General features: G+C 31.3%; 1 protein-coding gene across 5 annotated transcripts in view; it reads right to left on the reverse strand.

The window, feature by feature from the left end:
* Window positions 1-4657: 4657 nt before the first annotated feature.
* The window catches only part of TRIQK (triple QxxK/R motif containing), a 100365-nt gene continuing 82634 nt past the window's right edge, over window positions 4658-22388 (reverse strand). For all 5 annotated transcript variants that reach the window (XM_060116369.1, XM_060116365.1, XM_060116364.1 and 2 more), the window contains 2 exons: window positions 12968-13053; window positions 4658-7771 (listed from right to left, as the gene is read on the reverse strand). In XM_060116369.1, coding sequence (XP_059972352.1) covers window positions 7658-7771; window positions 12968-13053 — 200 coding nt within the window. In that variant the 3' untranslated portion in view covers window positions 4658-7657. The remainder of the gene's footprint in view (window positions 7772-12967; window positions 13054-22388) is intronic.

Below are 22388 nucleotides of genomic sequence, written 5' to 3' on the forward strand. Positions count from 1 at the left end.
AGACGTGTATATACATTCGAACAAAAGAGAACTGTATTACATGTAATCCTTTATGACTGCTTTTTCACCTCTCTCCATGTCAGTTAAGTATAAATATGTTATTTTTATAAATACATCACATTTTATGTTATAGATGTAACATGACTCATTTAAAAAGACTCCTACATTGGGCATTTACATTGCTTTCATTTTGTTTGCTTGTTTGTTTGTTTTGATGTTACGAAGAATGCTGTGATTAACTTTGTGTATTTACACACTATAGGCATTATTATCTTGAGATAAATTTCTAAAGTACATAAGAAATTTAAGACTTTTAAAGTACACTGCAAAAGTCCCTTCCACAAAGTGTGTAAGATTACCATTCCCCCAAGCAGTATATGAAAGAGACTGTTTTCTCACATCTTTAATTAACACTGGGTACCGGGTTATGTGTTAGATTTTAATTTAATGTGTTATAAACCAACAGTATTTCCTTTATGGTTTCTGACTCATGAATCAATGCCTAGAAATAATTTCCCTACTATAATTTTCTTAAAATGTCTACAATTTCTTCTAATACTTTTTATGGTTTCATTTATTTTCATACAGAAATCAAATTCCATCAGAAATTAATCTTGTTTTACATCATGATAGGCATCTTTTAATTTCAAAATGGACACTCAGTTGTTTCAATACATTTAATAAATAACCTATCTTTCCATCTTCATGACTTACAGTATACATTAAATGAATATCTACATTTGAATATATTTTTGGACATTGCACTTTTTCTATTTGTTTGTCTACTTTTCCTTGACAATGATATTATTTTATGTATTATAACTTTATAATACACTTTAATATCTGATCAAGGTTCTCTTTTCTATTTCCAGATTAGAAGAAAATTTATATTTGTACAATACTGAATGATCTCATTCAGGGAAATAGTTGGTCCCTTTTTATTAAAGTTTTATTATGTTCCCCTGTAAAGTTATTTTTCCAATGAAGACTCTTCATATTTCTTGCTGATTTTTTTCTACATAATTCTATAGTTTTGATTGTAATTGTAAAAATATTTTTGTTATGATATTTAGCTAATTATTGTATAGGTAGATAGATAATGATTTTCACAGATATTTTGCTAAAAGAACATGTTATATAAAACTTACTATTTTCTTAGTTTTCTAGTCGATCATATAATATGAAAATATTATACTTTTTCCCATATTTACTACTTATTCCTGTTGTTTTTAAAATCTGATTGGACTGGTTGTCACTTTCAGAATAACTTAAAATAGTGTAAAAGCATAAAACTTTCATGATTTTAAAAATGTAAAGCATGATAATGGAATTCTCCTTTCAGTACTGAAAAGAACAAAGATTACAAAGGATTGAGCCACACCACATAGGTAAAATCTATGCCTTTATAATGATAATAAAAGAAACAACAGGAACAACAATGACACATCTTCATTGGCCACAGTTAGAGAGTTCTAAACCATTACTCTGAAATTTGGATTTCAAGTATTTATGCTTCCTTCTTGTTATGAGCTGTGTAAGCTAACCAAATAGTTGATAAAATTGTTTTTAATAATTTCACTTAACATATGGTAAAGGAATGATGGGAAATCACCAGTTTGAAATGCCTGATGAGATAATGAACTGAGGAAACAATTATGAATGGATGCTAAAAGCTTTAGGTAAAATGTTGATGTAAAACCTCATTTTGGAGGGAATCATGTTACTAGCACATGAATCCACTGTTAAATTTCAGCATCACCATAAGTGAGACAACCAGATATCCTGTGTCTCACTATGAAATACTCTTGCCTTAAAAACAAACAAATGACAACAACAAAACTGTCTGGATCTAATCTAACTTAAAAGTTAACTCCTAGTTTACAGAAAATAGGAAAATTAGAGGAATAAAATGAATAACAAAATGAAAAAGCCAAATCTAGAATGTTGAACATCCAAAAGGACAAATAACTTGGTTTCTTCAACAATCAATGGCATGAAAGCAAAAGGTTTGTTGCAGAATACAGTTGACTCCTGAACAACATGGGTTTGAACTGCATGGGTCCACTTATACGTGGATATTTTTCGATAGTAAATACTACAGTACTACTACATGATCGTGGTTGGTTGCATCTGTGGATGTGGAGTGACCAGGGATATGGAGGGCTGACTGAGTTATAAGGAGATTAATTCCCACATTGTTCAAGGGTCAACTTTAAAAGAAATTTAAGAGACATACAACCAAATGCAGTACAGATCTTGATTCAAAACTTATCTTAAATAGGTATCTTGGAGGCAATTAAGGACATCTGAATATTGACTTGGTATTAAGTGATAACAGGAAATAACTAATTCTATTAGCTGTAATAGTAGCTTCTTAGTAACTCAAAAAATAATACCTAACAAATAACAAACAAACAAATATGAAATTTTGCATCAGGGATGCAAAATGAGATATTTACAGGTAAAATGTAAGCATATTTGAGTTTTGCTTTAAAATACCTCAGTTTACAGAAAATGCATGGAGTATATAAAGCAGTGGCAGAATATGGGTAATTGTTGAGACTAGGTGATGGGTAGATTGAGGTTCATTGTACTATTCTCTCTAGTTTTGGGTAATGCCTGTGGTTAGTGACAGATTAAAAAGAAAGCAGGTAAGAAGTAAGAGACAGTAGAAAAAACAGGTGAGGATCAATGATGATTCTAAGTAAAACAGTAGATAGAGGCAGTTAATATAGTAAGCACAAAGTTAAGTATTATAAAGTACAAGTGAGGTTCACACAAACAGAGAAGGAATGTTCGAGATTGCTGAGAATTTAGAATTGAGGCACATAGGTGAAGAGTAGGAGAAGTGAGCAAGAGAACTCAAATAAGATGCCTAGAAGGGCACTCACTATCTGCATCACACATGTTTAGGAACTAGTGTAATAAATGAGTTTTTAATGTCTGGATTATTTCTCTTTGGTCCACCAACTTCTCCCACACTCTTGTTTTATGTAAAGCATACTAATAAGGGCTAAGACTATGACCTCCATCTCATGGTCATTATAGCAAGAGTCATATTTGGCCATGTTTATTTATAAAATCTTCTTTTAAAAAACTGCAATTTAAGAGACTTTTAAAAATGTTTTTAACCTCACTTTATAAATATGAGAACAACAACAACAAAAAACCTCTGAATTTTGTATTATCCTAGGATGTACAGAGAAGGCAATCCAATAAGACCTGCCTTGTCACATTCAATAGAGCAACTGCAGAAGCAATTTGTTACAAGCAGATGGATAGTTGAACACTGAAAAGGATGATAAACTAGAACAAAATTAGATATTGAAATCAATTTCTTTTAGGCTCACCATGAAACTTCAGATTTACACAAACAATTGTATTTGAAGAAGTCAGAAAAAAATGCCATACTAAGATGGGTGCCCGTGAAAACAGAACTTTACACATGCTATAGCCTTTATAGCCATCATTTACTTGGTTGGTCCAAATATTTATAGTTCATTGTTATGACTGCCAAAACTGGCAACCACAAGGATTGTTGTCTCAATTAGGACAGTAAACAGATTGTCTCTTTTTTTAATGAAAAAATCTAAAATGTAATACTTCACAGTTTAACATGTTTATTCATCTAAACGAGCTAAAAAATAATGGTGCGACATCTGTTCGAGAGGCATTGGTACCTCAAATTTTGGCTGCCTCCCCACCATTTTGGTTGTTGTTTTAAAAAATGAAGAATAGGAGGGGGTACTGTCATCAGAAAATCTTCTGGCATGTAAAGTGTCTTATTTTTCTTGAAATAAGGACCTCATGTCTGTTGCTAGGGCTAAAAAAAAAAAATTGTTTAACAAAGAGGCACAATGCTGAATGCGACAGCAGTTCAATTGTTTTAAATGCATTTACTGACCCACTATAGATATTTCCACACTGATATAGTTCTTGAAGTGACTCTCCCAGTTCCCTCTATACTTACCTGTATAGCTAAAACCTATACAAAATAGTAAAGTGTTTCTGTAGGCACTGAATTCATCTGCTATAATTTTTACTGTAGGTTGCACTGATTTTAGATATGGTGTCAGTGGAACAAAATCTAGAAAACATTCTATCCAGGCTGCATTGGAGCAATTCTAATAAAAGAAGGCAGTGCTGTTAAGGGAAAAGTGGTGAGAATCTCCCCAGAGAAGCCTCAGGTAAGTGTAAAGAAACCTAATTGTTGGTAAGAAAAAATTAAAGTTTATCTTAGATAGTCTCTGGCTCAATAACTTTATGTTATGGATGAAATACATTAAAATTTAAGTTTAATTTCTAGAAGTTTATTTCTGAAGCTTATCTAAAGCATAACTTATCTACTGAATTATCAATGACCATATAATTTTAGAATCTGGAAAATATAACACTTTAGTTTTCACATAAATATAAGCATTATAATGAAAATTTAGTTTTATTTTTAATGGGAGTGAAGATTTAGACTAAGTTAAATTTAAAACAATGAGTATGATTTTTAATAATACTAAGGTGAAAATAGCATATTTGATTTCCTAGAAAAGAGCAACGTTTCTGTTCTGTAGCAAATTTAATGCTAGTTGTCTTGATCTTAAAGAGAACCAGGATTAAATGTATATGTGTCCCAATACAACCAAAGACCATAAATGCTAAATGCTGAGTTGATCAATATTGTGATTTTTAAGTTTTATTTATTAAATGCAAATAATTTTTGATCATCTGTTACATGCAAGAACTGTGCCAGGCTCTGAGAGGACTGAAAGAGATTAACTTAAATTCTAACATGCATTTATTAAAAATGTGCAGACCACTACACTACTGGAATTACAGAAATGAGTAAGAACATATTCTCAGGATTTTGTAATCCTTGGTTGGAGTGGGAGTATTTCACTTACATTTACAAAAAATTGAAAAAGATTGGAAAATCTTCAAGTATTTTGTCACCTTAAAACAACAACAAACCTCATTCTGGTACTAAAATAGGCTTTTAGCACATTTGTTTTAAAAGAAATTCTAGATGAGGTTATATTTCTACAACATCGCCTCTCAAATGAATTTACATATTCTGTATTTTTCATGCAATATAAGAAACAGCAACCATTCAAGCTTCATTCAAAGTGTTCTATAGGCTGTACGTTAAGTCCAGCTGCATTAGTTGAAATTTCTTCTGCAGAAAGAGTATGTTAACAGATAGATTCTAACATTCTGAAAAGTCATTAATTTTTTTTGATTTTGTCTTCTGAATTACTCTGAGCAGTGAATTATTGGAGGGGAAAAACCCATGCCTAAAATTTGTATGGTGCAGTCTCAGATTTATGCAAAATACCACTCACTATTTAAAAGTGTAGTCCCCTGAAACTGCAGGCCAGATATCACCTCTCTGTCTTCAAAGATTCAAACCAGACTTCAACTTGGGATTTCTCTACAGAGGATTGGCTGCTTCCCAGTTAATGTGAGTTTGAAAAATGTGCATTTCACGAAAACATTATTTTGTAAACATATATTGTCTCACCTTACCTGCTATTTATTAAAATCAGAGTTTAGCCTTTGGGACTTACCATAAGTTAATCAGTTAAGTTAGTTATGCTGTGTTTAGGTTAATATTCATTACTATCAGAAACAACATTTTTCCTCCAAAGAATACCTCAAGAGTAGAACAGGATGGTAAAGTTGTTTTTTTCTTTTTTTTCAGGGTAATGAATTTTCAAACATTTCCAAGAGTATAATCATCTTTTTTAAATACTGTAAATTCTGTTATATCTCACTTGGATAGGTATCTAATAGACAATTATTACAAACCCTTGCATTTAAATTACCACTGAAATTAGAAATAATCTTTATTTTATATGACTGTATTTAACACCAGATGGGAGGGGAAATAACTAAATGAAGATTGTTCACATAAATGTGATAGGAGTGGGGGAAAGCAGTATTTCTTGACATGTGGCATGTCACTCAGGAAAGTAAAAGACCCATCATATCCAAAATGCCAGCTTGGATATTCTCTTGCCACCCACTTCACAAACAGACATACCACATGGCATTAAATGCTGCAACCTTTCCTAAAAATGCCACTTGGATTTGTCCACTGTGGTGAGTGTATAGGAACTCTTGGTCTGTCTCTTAAGTTTGTGATTTCAAGGGGAAGAATCCAGGAAATAGCACTGGCTAAATTTTGCCCTCAGATGTTTGGCATAAATGATCTGTGAGGATACTGGAACTTTTGGCTGTTTTCACACTGATGAAATAAGTTATGCTACTTGAAAAAATTCTACAGAACATAATGCTACACAACCACATTCAACTATCTGCAAAAGTCTCAAAGACTATCTAGGATATTTATCAATACTTTCTTCTCTTGGAGAGTATGGAAACAATCTTAACATTTTATTTACTCTTTATAAATACAACGTATTTACTATGAAACACCTTATGCATATGTTGCAAGCTATTCATTTTCTATACATATTTATGTAAGGTAGTAACTAACAACTCTGCTGTGGACACATATTTTTCCATTTTCTAATCTTTATGTATTCATGTGTTATAAAATTATTTTAAAATTCCATACCAGTAAAAAATACTGAATACATTAGTCATTATACTCCAACAAATGTAAAATACCTTGAAAAATCATATAAACAAAAAACTCCATATGTGAGTAATATAAGACATATATTTTCTTCTATTATTTTCATGAAAGGGTTCTAATTGATTTAATTCCCAAGAGACAAAATACAATTTTGTAAAACAGTTTGTATTGTTCAGATATAAGAGACAACCCAAGAAAATGACTCTGAGTAGGTAGGACTTCTGCTATTACCGTTGTGTGAAAAAGACTTCACAATTAGACAACAGGTTGCTACATATCTCCTTAACAAGAGGGGCAAACTGATACAGCAAGCAGCCAGGACAACATAATTAAAATAGAATTCCAAGCTTATATTAATAGAGTAATAAGTTAATTAAAATCAAGATCAACTGAACTTTCTATTTACACCAGTTCAGACAGCCCAAGAGGAAAGCAACTCTATTTTAGAGACATATGTGACTCTTTGAGCTTCTGTCATCCAGGTGCCATTTCTGATGGAGCACATGTGCACTGAACAGTTGGCAAAGAAGGAAAAAGATTACTGTAGATGTATGTGCAGATTGTCTCTCTAATGATATAAACTACGTCTGGAAAGAAAGCAGGGCTTCTCTGTAAAATGAAAAATTTCCCATGACTTTTCATTCCTTCTTAGGCTCTGAATGTGACTAGAGAATGTTTCTGTAAATGAGGATATATACTTTTACTTAGAATGTATATGGAACAAAAATAGATTTAGTAATCTGTAAGTGATGGAGTTATACACATAAATTGCCTAAGACATCTGAAGAATTTAGGATCTGTTTTTCACTTTATCTAAATGCACCATGAATAGGTTGCCTGTCAAAGTAGAAAGATTTATAAAAGTATCTGGTAGCACACATACTACATTACTAGGTAAGGTTCTTTTCTTGATATCCTATGCAACATTTTAAAAGATATTTCTACAAACTGAAAATACCAGCAGAAAAAATTCAAGATCTTGCTGTCTCAGTACTTCAGAAAGTATTGGTCCCTAGAGGTGCTTTTATAAAATTATATCCTTTTCATGCATTGATTGCTGCTCGACTAATCTTCATCTGGTTCCAGATCAGGGTCAACATCTGTGGACAGTCTGAGATAAAAGAAAGCATAGAAAGCCAGTAGGAGGGCCAATATAGCTGCAAGTAGAAGGCCAACTTCCTGAGGAAGGAAAACAAAAGTAGACTTGAAATTCATGAAATGAGGGTGGTTAACGTTATCAGCTTCACGAGATAAAAAAAACACAGTCTAGAATTAATAATCACATTCTTTTTGTTTAACACTTTCTGTCATTAAGCAAAGAAACTTTTGTGCTTGACAATTCCTAATATAATGGCAGGTACATCAGTGGGTTTAATGATAGATGTGTATTATTATTTTTATTTAAATTTGTATTTTTCTAATAGTAAAATTAGCATTTATAATTTTAATATATTTTCGTAGTTTGGATATCAAACTGTTGGATGAAAGCAATGTAGTTTGTGCCTACACAGTTTATCTTTCTCTATTTGAGAAAGAAACAACATTTGAGAAAGAAATAACATTAGTTCCTGCTTCAATACGTTTATTATTAGCTACAGCATTTGGACACAGATTCTTTTTTAAATTACCATTCCTTTTCTAATAGGAAGAAACTATTATAACCATTTTCTGATTATGTCTCTGTAAACATCCTTATTAAATATTATTTTTTAAAACTCATTTTTAAATTCTAAATTCTATAGTTTACAATGTGGCAAAACAAAACTAAGTACTCTTGGCTCATGAAGCATGACATGATATAATTAACACAACTATGAAGGATGGTCCTGGATACTTCATTTGATGATTTGATATGGATTATATTAATCAATTATGTTGAAATAATAGCCCCAAAATTACCACATATACAATGGCAAAAATCATATTTTTCAAAAAGTCTATAAACATATATATATATATATATATATATATGTATACACACACAAACACACACACACACACACACACACACACACACCATGAAGGAATTTTCTCAATATTAACATATCATTTGGCTAAACAGAAAGAAGAATAAATAATGCCAGTACAGTACCCTAAAGGGCTTAAATATTCCCTTGTAATTCTCACTTTCATATCACACCCCTTCCTGACATTATTTTATGGAGAAGCAATTTATTTGCACTTACACAAATGTAGTTTACATTTCAAAAGAATGCAAAATTAATAATTCAACCTATGCCACCTAATAAACTTTAAAAAACATTAAAATAAGTTTGTTTTATAATCAACATGTAATTTTTACCTGGATGTTGAAATAACAAATGGATATTTTATGCAGATTTTTAGCTTTATAATTATATATTTTTAGATTTGCAAACTATAAAAATAAACATTAATAAAAAACATGGGGTTGAAAGATTTAGTGTCAACTATTTTTGTAAGATTTGATTTCTCAATCTACTCTATCAATATAATGTCAAATTAAAGTGAATTTTTCTCTGTTGCAGTTGGAATACTTTGGCATCTCAAAAGGGCATGGCAGCATCAGACAGGTTTCATTTATTTTCTTGTATCCACAGCTGTGCTCCTAGACCCATCTGGTTACACAGCTACTAATTTTAAGAGGATGTAATAAACAAGTGACACACAACTGCAAACTCCATCTGTTCTGTACAGTGGACAAAAAACTGTTCAACAGCAGTCACCATTCCCATAAGCTTAACACAAGACTAAAGTTTTTACTCTTGATTAGAGTCTGTGATTCTCATCTCATTGATAATCACCTCTAATTGCTGTTTTTCAATTCCTTCTTATCCTTTCAAACAGCTCTGTATCATGTTAATTGTACATTTTCAGAATATCCAGAGGCATGAAAAAGGGGTTTAAGGGTAGGAAGCAGAGAACATTCATAGGATACAACTTCAGAAGATACATTAATTCAATTAAGTCTATTCAACATACTATGGTGTGGGGGGTGAGGCTTCCGAAGTATTGGACGAGGAGGTACAGCAAATCATTTGTTTCAGAATGTGCCTATTCTGTTAAGGAGATAAGTATTGTGGGGACTGCATGCTTGGAGGGTTAAAACTATGGTAAAATTTGAAAATACTGCTTTCAGAATTCTGGTCACACTAACCATAACTTAGAGACCTACAGGCATTTATGACTCTCCCAACCCTTGGCCATTTTTAGTTTTAGATCAGGAATAACAAAGAGAACAAAAATAATGCTTCCAGCTGGCTCATCCCAAGGGGTCGTTATCAGGATCTGGTTGCCATTTGAATATTTTATTTATGTAACAGATAAATCAAATTTCTGATCCTTATTTTTTATTATAATTACTTGTTTCAAATAAACTACTTAATAAACAAATATAGATTATCTTTTTCCTTCTAAATACTAGGAAACACAGGTTATTTGCATTCTAAAAAATTTTTCCCTGATGTTACAACTCTTGAAAAATAATCTTCAAATTGAACAGCAACCAAATAACAAATATTAGTTGTGCAAATATTTTTTAGGTGGTACTCATTACTGGGTCATAAATTATGACATTTTGTTTATATTGGTAAAAGACACAAACTAAAAGTAGCTTCTCAATAGAAATAATTCCACATTTTGAAGAAGTGATATTCATATCTTATTCTGAATCATTACTGTTCCCTGAAATTTTCTATCACTAAACATACATTTATAAAAAAGCACTAGAAATCCCTGAGGGTAAGTACCCTATTGTGTAATTTTTATATCTCTAATCCATGATTTCTCAATCATGTGACTTCTTGTAGCAATTCCTCCAAGACAATTGTGTCTTATTCATCTTTTTTTCCACAGGTTCTACAACATTGTAATGCTCATAGCAATTTCTAAATGAATGAAGGATTGAGTCAGATTTATATAATTCATGTACAAGTATATTAAAATTATGTAATGTTTTGAAAACTTTACAGAAATAATATCCATAATACTATCTTCACAGCAAAACTAAAAACATTTTGTAATATGTAGTATAGTAACACAAAGCAGACTTAGTTGAAGTAGGGGATCTTTAGGCCAATGACAAACATCCAAGGACAGTCTTATTTATGCAAACCAGTAATAGCTAATTCAAAGAAATATTTATGTTAAGTGTATTATTTAACTCTTCTAGCTATACTGTGAGGTAAATGGCATAAAATCCATTTTACAAATGTGCCAGTTTAGACTCAGCTAGATCACTGTAACAGTAAGAGGAGTCATGTGATTCTAGGCCTCTTTCGTGTTCAGTTTTATCATTGCTGTTATTTTTCTATTCCTTGCAGCTGTTCATATTTTCTGTAGATTTAAATTATTTAAAAAGCATAGCAATGATTCATTCTAAAAAATAAGTAGTAAAGTGATAAAATATTACAACATTATGGTCATCCTGTATTAACTGGATAAGAGTCAAACATGTTTGATGTTCATTAATCCTTAGTTGCTTCTCTGACATTATCAACATGGATAAAATCACTCACTGGGGAAATTAAATAGCATTAAATGGCAATTGCTGAAAGAAACTTCGTTATTTAAAATACTATGCTAAAATGACAAGGCAATCAAAGTTTGACAGGGCAAACTAATTAGTATGCCAGATTTGAAATGTAAAACACCTCCATGGTTCTGATTCTAAAAAGTTTCCTATTATTTTAATGGGCTCTTTACATAAATTTTCAAGCAAAGTAAACAGTGTTTAAAGATAAGGTTTTTGTTTTTCACAGGTTTACAAATCAAAATGATATGTTAGTTTATTAAAAAGGAGCTGTTTTTGATGTCAGAAACTTTTCTGTACATACTTTAAATCACAAATGAAATCTAAGAACAATTTTTTTCTCATAAAAGATAAACAAATTCTATATTGTTTTTTAAAAAGACATTAGATTGCACTATAAAGTAGACTTATACTAGGAATATGGTTATTTCCTCAAGTTAAAACCATAGCAAAATGATAAGAGCAAACAAAATAGAGGATATATACAGGAAAGTGGTATATATCAATAAATGCATGGCTGCACTATTTTTCAAATTCTAATTTGCAGCTGCTCATTATACTGTGCCACAAGTGGATTGTGCTACCCCAATATTCTTCTAACAAGACAAAAACAAAGCCCTGTATTGTTAAAGATAAAAATAAGTGACATATTGCTTTCCTGGAAAATGACAGACAGTGCTCTCATTACAAGATACAATCATCAGGTAACTAACTGCAAAATAAGAAACTAACCACTGGTTTTAGAAAGTTTGTGTCATGGAAATAATTTTAAAGATGAATGAAATTTCACATGAAATTAGAAGAAAACTTCAAAAGATTAATCATCTCTCTTTCAAACAAAAAGGCAATTCACTTTTTTTTTTTCCGTTAAAAACTGACACACAGCACTAACTGAGGAGATTGTGCTGTGAAAACATACCGCAGCACACAGCAATGCTTGATCAAAATCAGTAATCAGGAGTAAAAAGAAGGCAGTGTTTCGTGATCATAATAGCAAATTCTGGAAGACAACCAAATATATCATCTGGCAGTTCAACAGCTGTTACAGCTTGGTAGTAATACCTTGGCATTTGCTATAAGCTATAACTTAGAAAAATTGATTTTTCATCTGCCAGATAAAACCCAAAATCTCCTTTTAACATTTTAATATTTAAATAAAATATATGTACTAGTCACTTTACTTTTGCACATTTGACAGTAGAGCCGTCAAATTAATTTTTCTATTTATAGTTTAATTTTACTCTAAACACTTGGCAGAGTTGACATGGGTAATAATGTAAATGTAATTTTGTTGAACTTCATTGTGCTAGCACATTGGATTAACATCTGCTAACATCATTCTCAGTTGCTTTTATCCCTCTTAAGCAGTTAAAACACTGGTTTTCTAAAAGAACAAGTTTGGGAAACATTATTAGAATTTCACCATAGAGAGTACTGACAACAAAAATAATACATGTGTAAAATTACATATATTAACGATCTAAGTATATACAATTATAATTAAAAGTTAAACAACCATAAAATGAAACTTATTGCAAGTGAGAAAAGTTTTTGCTCCAGGCCACATATATCGCTGAAGTGTTTGAACAACAAATACAGTAGCTAGAGAAAAAGTAAATTGCAACTTTAAGTGTAACTGTTTCTCTTAAGTGACATTAGGTCTTATTCTAAGACCTAATAAAATCTTAGAATGGGAAGGATGTTTCTCATTAAGTAAATTCTCTTTTAAAAGCCGTTAATCCTGGCATTTGACTTAGATTTTGAAATGTCATAAAACATTTAGAATTCAACATTTATGCAATCCAGTTTTAGAAAATGAGATGGCATGCAATATATCAAATTTTAAAGTTATCAAATACAGGTACCTTTATGCCTATTGCTGTTTTCTTTGCTTCTGCTTTTAATTTGGTTGCTCGTAAAATAGGTTTGGTTTTTTTATAATCCTGTTTACCTAGAAAGAAATAATTTCAGACAATGAGCTACAATTTAAGTTTAACAGCCAACTGAAATGTCAAAGAACCTTTAAATAGAGTAAAACTGGGAGACAAAATCGCAAAGTAATTCCCAGTTATGGAAACCATAAACTGGTCACCCTAAGGTCAAGTTTTCCTTCTCTCTTACTTTTTCAGGAAGAAGATTTGACAGACATCTTTGATTTGGTGTGCAGTGAATATCAACAAAGATAAAAAAATCTTTTAGAGAATAAGATGTTTAAAGCAAAGAGAGTAAACCTTTAGAAGCATTTGGAGACAAATGTGGAAATAAATTAAATTACATAAGATCCCATTAAACAGGTAAGGTTAACTCTATCTTCATAATTGAAGAATAACAGTTCATTAGAAATTTATTTTATTATGGATATATTAAGTATTCAATAATCAATCTGAGAAGTATCCTCAAAGTAAGATACTAAAGACTGATCTGTAAATAATTAACTTTCAGTTGCTGAATTCTTTAGAAAAAAGTATTTAACTTTGTTTGCTCTGTGGAGGACAGAATAAATATGGCTAGATAAATGATGAAGGATAGCTATATTTAGACATTAGTTTCAATGTTCTTTACCGTATTTAACAACCAAAAATGAGCAAAACTGAGTTAGTATCACCAAATTTGCTTTTTTTGTGTATACCACCTGGTGACCCCACTAATGGGTAACAAAAGAGCTATTACACACCCTGTGAGGAAAACAGATTTAACAATAACAACAACAAAAGCATTGACTAGAATAATATACTCTTTTTGTTAACCAAACTGTTAGGTAAGAATTGGGTCAAATGAGTCTCAAATATAATCATATGTCATTCTGAGTGGGAGTTAACATTTGACCATATAATCTCTTCAACTATTTTATATTCTCCTATTTGGCCTTATTGTTTCCATTTTATTCCCTTTCCTTTCAAAGATCAATTACTTTCCAAAATTTACCCCTGTAGTCTATCAAAATAATACAAATGTGAACTTTAATTTCCATATCTTCCTCACACTGAAGTAAATCTGAAAGCAGTTTATCTAAAGTATACCATCAAAATTTAATGTGCAATATATTTTTTAATGTTTGCTAATGATTCAAAAGTACCTTTAAAATTCTATATAGATTTTTAGAATTAGAAATGCCAGGGAGAAGTGAGACAAATGGATGGGAGGATGAAGAAATGCTATATCTGTGTTCATTAGACACATAAAAGTATTTATTTGGCTGAAGAGCTTTTTTTTTTTTTAAGAAGTGTGTATGCTATTTCCTTAACTGCAATGGTATAGCAATCATTCTGGATCTATGAGCATGCAGCAGCTTAATAAATATTATTTGATGATGGGGTTTAATGATCCAGAAATGAGCAATTGTAAAAATGTGTATCAAATGATCTAAATTTAAATTATGGAATGAACAAATACAGAAAAATATTACTCTGACCCATTTTAAATTAGCAACATTTAATTTTGCTGAAAAAATCTTGACAAGTGTTCACTCAGTTTCACATCTCAACAGTCAAACTATTCATGTCATTATTCCTGCTGAGATATAAACAGTTCAGAGCAATGAAACTGGTGACACATCAAATGTCTCCACTTAGGGTTACAAAGCAAATTTCTAAAGAGAACCTAAAAAGAAATTTCAATATTATAGATTTGAAGCCAAGAAGTCATTTCTTATGTTATATATGCCCTATAATAAACTCTGGGTGCAACAGGGACAAAATAAACCAACAAAAAAAGATTATCTTAACCAATCTGCTTTTTGTAGACATATGCAATATTCTGGATGATGTGTCTGTCATAAAGCAGATTCAAATATGCTTAAAAGAGTCAATGTTAAGGTGAGATTTTATATTCTACTTCACCTGCCATTGGTTAAATGATGTGTTCTATTTCAATTCAAGTCCTATAATCTCTTAAAGAATAATACTTCTACATTTATATTAAAGTTGATATGAACATTGGAAGCAGTATTTATAATAAATAGACAGTTTTAAAAATTATTACACTCCTCATACTTCTCCAAAAAGTGCATCTGTCATTAAGGTAGCATTCTCCTTGCTGACTATGATATCCAAAATTATATATTGCAAAACGTGGTTTCAGTCTACTAAGTGAAAACGTTTACAGGGGCATTTGTTAAGTTCTTTACAACTAAAACCAGATCTCTCCATTATACCCAAAAAGATTTTTAACATTTTAATTTTTTATGGCTTCATGAAAAATACCTATGCCCACATGACTGTAAAAAATATATAAAATAAGAAGCTCCTGCCTTCTGAGTACTTACACCCAGGAAAAAACACATTTATGTAATCTAGATTTTATATGCAGACAGCTTTTTAAATACAATTGGATCTGATTTTGGTTATATCAATAATACAATAACAAAAGTAGCAATTTAGCAATTGCTCATTACATTTTATATGAGAGAAATTCAAGCCTACAAGGCCAATATGGGACCTCAATCATCTCGTTTATCGCTTCTCAATTACACCATTCAACACAGTTCTGTATTTTAATTTCCTATGACATAGTTTAAGTAACAAAAGCTTTCTCCCCCATCTCCACACTTTCTGATGGACTGATTTATGCTTCCTCCCTCCAATATGATCCTATTATATTAGTTCATTATATTTTATTTTTTACTTATCATACAGTGAATATAACTTTTTTTTCCTTTTGGTGTACAGTTCTATGGATTTTAATGCTTATGTATAGATCATGTAATTACTACTATAATCAGGATATAGAAAAGTTATATCATTTCAAAAAACTCCCTGGCACTGAGTTTCTAAACTCACCCTCCTTCCACCATAATTCCTGGCAACCACTGATATACTGTCCATTTCTATAGCTTTGTCTTTTCAATAATGCAGCAATAATGTGACAAGGGCTTCTTTTATTCAGCATAAGGCCTTTAAATTTCACCCAAGTTGTATGTATCAGCATTTTATTCTTCTCTATTGCTGGTTAGTATTCCATTATAGGAAGGTACCAGAACTTGTTTATCTATTCACTCATTGAAGTACATTTGGGTTATGTCCAGTGTTTGGCAAGTATGACAAGAGCTACTATAAACACAGGTATGCAGGTTTTTATGTGAACATAAGTTTTCATTTATCTAGGGTAAGATTGTTGAGTCATATGGTAAGTATATATTTAACTTTGTAAGAAATTGCCAAACCATTTTTCAGAGTGTTTGCATTCTCACCAGCAATGAATAAGAGTTCTGATAGCTTTGCATCATCACTAGCACTTGGTATTATTGTATCTAGGTTATCTAATTTTTTAGTGTACAATTGTTCATAGTATTCTCTTATAATCCATGTTATATGTGTAAGGTTGATAGTAGTGTACACTGTTTTATTACCGGTATTAATAATTTGTTCTTTTTTTCCCCTTAGTCTTAACTACAGGTTTTTTCAATTTCATTGATCTTTCTAAATAATAAATTTGGGGTTTTGTCGATTTTTTTCTACCATTTTTCTGTTTTGTATTTTGTTTATTTCCACTCTAATCTTTCTTATTTCCTTCCCTCAGATAGCTTTGAGTTTAGTTTGCACTTTTTTTTTCTAATTTTTTAGATAGAAATTTAGGTTATTGATTTGAAACCTTTCTCCTTTATTAATATAGTCATTAACAAGCATAAATCTCCATATAAGTACTGCTTTATCATCATTTCATAAGTCAGCAAGGAGAAGAAGAAAGTTATACACAAAAACACTTGTAGATATATTTACCTATGCAGTTACTTTTACTGGTGTTAACTTATTTTTTCTGTTTGTGGATTCTAGTAACTGCCTTATGTACTTTCATTTTAGCCTGGAGGACTTCTTTTAGTGTTTCTTATAGGGCAGGTGTACTACTGACAAATTTTCTGGTTTTGTTTATCCAAGAACATCTTGATTTCTCGCTTTTTTGAAGGACAGTTGTGCTACATGTAGAATTTTTGGTTGACACTCTTTTGCTTTCATCACATCATATATAATGAATTACTTTTTACTTTCTGCTTTCAAGATTTACTCTTTATGTTTGACTTTCAGCAGTTTGACTATGATGTGGCCAGGTGTGGATCTCTGAGTTTATCCTTCTCAAAATTTTGTGAGGTTCTTGGATATACAAATTAAAGGTTTTCATCATATTTCAAGAAGGTTTTTATATTTTATATATTCTTTTTGACACTCTCTCTTCCTCTTCTCATTCTGGAACTATTACAATGCATAGACTGGTATGCTAGATAGAGTCTTATAGGTATCTATGTCTCCGTTCATTTTTTGTCATATCTCAATCATTATTTTTTATTCATGTTCCTCAGACTGAATAATCTCAGTTAACCTCTCTTCATGTTCCCTGTTTCTCCTATAAGTTGAAATCTACTGTGAAGCCCCTCTAGTGAAATTTTAATATTGGTTATTATATTTTTTCAAGTCCAGAATTTCTGTTTTTTATATACATAATTTACATTTATATAATAATATTTTCTATTTGTTGGTACATCATTCTCATACTTTAATTCTTTAGACATGGTTTTCTTTATTTTTTGAACATATTTTAAATGGCTGATTTAAAGTCTTTGTCTAGTAAGTCCAAGGTCTGAACTTGTCTAGAGGTGCTTTCTATTCTTTTTCTGTGTATGGACCATAATTTGCTGATTTTTTTGTGTTTCATAATTTTTGTAGAAAACAGTTTTCTACAAAATAATGTTATGTAGCAACAGTTAAATAACGTAATGTGGCAACTCTGACAAACAGATCTCTCAGGATTTATTGTTGCTGCTCTTTGTTCTTCTTTTGTTGGTGTTACTGTTTGTTTGTTTAGTGACTTTTATGGTCTAATTCAGTAGAGTCTGTATTCTTTGTTATATGGAGTCACTTAGCTTAATGTTCATCTAATAACTGGACAGGTCTTTTCTTAAATGTCTTTAACCAACAAATCTTCCAGATTTGTTGAACAGGTGTTCCATACTTTGACAGGACTTTATAGTTCTGCGTTAGCCTTCACTTCCTGCTAGCTTCCTCAAGGTCAGCAAAAGTGAGATCTTATCGCCTTTCCAGGTCTTTACTGGACATGGCATAGTCCTGCACAGGTTCATGACTTTCTAGATTCCCAAGAATCTATGTCAGGAATTTAAAAAGACACTATGAACATATCATTGCCCAGTTTTAAAAACAATTTTAGGTCAGCCTTATGCTAGCCCCAACTAGTAATGCTGCCTCAGGTAGTCATGATGTTAAATGCTTGCCACTGATTGTTTTTGCCTAATGCCATCAGGAAAGGACTCTTCACACAGAATGAGCTCTAAGTCAGGTCAAATAAAGACAACTTCTGAGAATGGGGATTTTCAGTGAGCTCCCAGACACGTCAAATAGTGATAGTTCTCAGAGGATGGGATTTGGGGTAGCTCCAAACACATTCTGCCTCTCCAGTGACTGCAGGCTGCTGTTTTTCATGACTACTATTGTTGCAAAGCTGAGGAGAGGAAGATGGGTTAAGGCAAGTTGAACAAAACAAAGCTTGAGGTTCTTACTCAGAGTTAGCTGTTTTTCTCAAACACTCTTTGCACTATTTTAATTTTTTTGAAAATTTGTAGATTTCTGAAAAAGTTGATTTTGACAATTTTGGTCATTGTTCTTGCTTTTATAGAAGAGCAGACTTTTGAGGTCCTTACTTCCCATTCAAGAAGTGCTTCTCTTCCATCCTTTTACCTTTAATCTCATTATATTTGAAGTTAATTTCTTATCTACCGCCTATATTTACATCAGTTTATAAAATTTCAACCTGAAAATCCTCTGTCCTTTCATTGGTATGTTTAAACATATATATTTAATGAAACTATTAATGTATTTTTATTTAGGTCTACCACTTTATCTTTGTTTTCTTTTTGTTTCCTTTGATTTGTTTCTGTTTCACTTTTCATGCCTTTTTAAGTTAGTTGAACATTTTTTAATATTTTGTTTAAATCATATATTGTATTTTGATATATCTCTTAGAATAATGTTTCAATAGTTTCCCAAGAGATTACAAAATATACATTTAACTTTTAAGAGTCTAATTCAAATCAATAGTTTATTCAATTTCCTATTTTTAAAGATATTCTACATTTAAAAAAAGTTTAACATGCACAATCCAATACATTTCACATTCTAATATAATGGAAACAAGCAGTACATTGCTTTGCAGTGCTAGTTTTACTAGTTCTTGTTTATCTCTTTTGACTTTGCTATACTTATATTTGATCTTCTTGGACATGTGTCATAGGTTAGGAAAGTTGTTTCTATACAGTTGACTTTTAATAATTCAGGACTTTAAATGCCCACAGACAAAGAATTATACAAGTGAATATACTATTGTAGCACAGATGCATTTTCCTTAAAAATGATAGACAAGACACTGGTGTTCCTATTTGATGCATGTTCTTATTATAGCTTAACTGTTTTGCAATAAAAAGTGAAAGGCACATGCATAGTTAGAAGGACTATTATACTTTGGTTACTGAAACTTTATATTCATGATAAAAACTGCAGGTTGTCCTTAGATAATACCTGTGTTTTAGTTCTGAAATAAAATTTCTAACTACTCTTCTCTAGAGTTTTGTGTTCAGTTTAGTTGAAGAGTAACCTTAAATTACTATATCTGTACTATTAAAAAGTTACATTAATATTTTAACTATTTATTTGTATTAATATTAAAATTTTCTTGATACTGTAAAACCAAAACAAAGTACAGGAATAAAACAAAGTTCAGGTTGATAAATGATGACAAATGTCACTCTTAATCCTCAATCTCAATTACCTTCATCAAAACAGCCATACGATTCTGTTTGATTTTCTCTAACATAACTACATATTATATCTTAAACTTATGAGACATATTTATAATAATGAAATGTCACCTTTTGTATGTTTAAAATAAAGTTGCAAAATTAATATTCTAGTAAAAATTTCATGATATGGAAAACTGTTTTTATGGCTTAGTAAGAATATAGATTCTATTATCCATTAGGTATAGATCTTAATAATAAATATATATTTAGATGACTGCATGATTAATATTGCCAATACAAATAGAAAATTTCTCTGAAATCATGACATTGAAAGTTAAAATTCCTTCAATACAATCTGAGATTCTTAATAGAGACTGTGTGTTTCTGTCAATATCTCATTATAAAGCTTCTCCCTTTGCATGTAAATCCAATATCATTTTGGGGAAGAAATATAAATGGCCTTCCCCAAATATGCTAATGATACAGCTAAGAATGCACTTGGAACAATAAAACATATTAACTTTTGTGTTAATGCCTGGACTTACCATAACTTATATAAGGGAAAAATACACTTAGAATGTGTGAACTTTGCTATTTATTCTATAATAGAATTTAGTAATTTTTTTTTCAAAATTAATCTGGACTTAATGCTGAAAACTGGGCATTTCAAAATAAGAAACATTACAACTTGCATTTTCACACAGGAAATCTGTACTATAAAATTGCTCTTTGAACAAATATTAGCAACTGATTATCAAACCTCTATGAGTATATACACATAGTTATTGAGTACATTGTGAAATCTCTGACATAAGGTTACTTTGGCTAGTAAGTAACAAAATATTGTTATCCATAAGGAAACAAAAAAGTTATACCTATGTGTTTATACATCTTTATATATAGATATATTATTACTACTATTATTATTATTATTTTCACCTGTATCCAAGTTCTTAATTGCATGAGGCATTATTTTTTATGGTTAGCAGATAGAGTGGCTAGAATCTCTGAGAATAGTATTGTAAATAGTGTAACATCAGGACATATCACCAATTATAATTTTTCTTAGTTAAACTTGTGCTTAAGCATAACTGAAAATGTTCACTTATGGTCATAAGAATTCTTATATCTTATTTTCTTAAACAGTGCTTTCATTCATTCATTAAAAATTATTGAGCACGTATACTATATAGAAAGTGTTCAAGGTACTGAAAATAAAATAGTTTGGCAAAACAGACCAAATGCCTATTATCTTGAACCTTGTAAAAAGATGGATAATAAGCAAACAAAAATAATGGTTCAGTTTGCTAGGTAATGAAAAGCACTAAAAAGAAGAATACATTTGGCAAGCAGCAGAAAACAAAGGAGGGAGATGTATTGTTTCAGATAGAGCAGTTAGGGAAGGCCTTCTTGGTAAAATCACTTGACATTATCATTTGATGTCACTTAACCAGATACTTGAATGACGTCAGGGAGGAAGTCATGTGGATAACTGGTGGAAGCAATTCCAAATACTGGGAACATATTAAGTATACAGATTCAGAAAACACTAACTTCTGGAGGAGGCTAAAATGTCACTGAAGCCTCCCAAGTCAGAAACAGAGCTTAATAGGTAATAAAAGTAAAAAGTTCAATTTCTGATGTCAGGTTCAGTGGTCCAGAGCCAACTGTCAATATCTGAGTATATAGGCTCAAATGATAATCTTGGAAATAGGCAGGATCTTCAGCTTGGTTCCCTGATATGTGATGTGAGAGCTTTTGAAAGTAAGAGTGAAGTAGAAATATTAATCCCCTTGCTTACTAAAATGGTAAATCAAAGGGAATGCATATTCCTGGAGAAGTTTCAGAAACTGAGTAAATCATCAAAAACAAAATATGCAGGCTTCCCTGGTGGCGCAGTGGTTGAGAATCTGCCTGCTAATGCAGGGGACATGGGTTCGAGCCCTGGTCTGGGAAGATCCCACATGCCGTGGAGCAACTAGACCCATGAGCCACAACTACTGAGCCTGTGCGTCTGGAGCATGTGCTCCACAACAAGAGAGGCTGCGATAGTGAAGAGGCCCATGCACCGTGATGAAGAGTGGCCCCCGCTTGCCGCAATTAGAGAAACCCCTCACACAGAAATGAAGACCCAACACAGCCAAAAATAAATATAAAAATAAATAAATAAAAGATTACTATAAAAAGCAAAAAAACAAAATATGCAGTTACACTGATTATTTTCGCAGATCTATTTATTTCCTCACTGTGGCTAATTGGTCTTGGAGACTGAGTATAATTAAATATAAACTTATGGTAGAATTTTTTTACTGTACTTACCATAGCAGAATATAAATGTCCTTTGCACATGGTCACAACTAGCTAAATAATCTAGACAATGCATTTTTCTAAACTCTGATCACAGATACCACAAGAGACTTTCTGCCTTTACTGGAAGGGACAGCAGCATACTTACAAACCTGCTTTTAAACTATATCAACTCTCCATCTAATGCTATAATCTGATTCCAATAGACTAACTGCCTCACCAACCTGAAATATATCACA

Source organism: Mesoplodon densirostris, chromosome 13, assembly GCF_025265405.1.
Source record: "Mesoplodon densirostris isolate mMesDen1 chromosome 13, mMesDen1 primary haplotype, whole genome shotgun sequence".
In the NCBI taxonomy this organism is placed as follows: domain Eukaryota; kingdom Metazoa; phylum Chordata; class Mammalia; order Artiodactyla; family Ziphiidae; genus Mesoplodon; species Mesoplodon densirostris.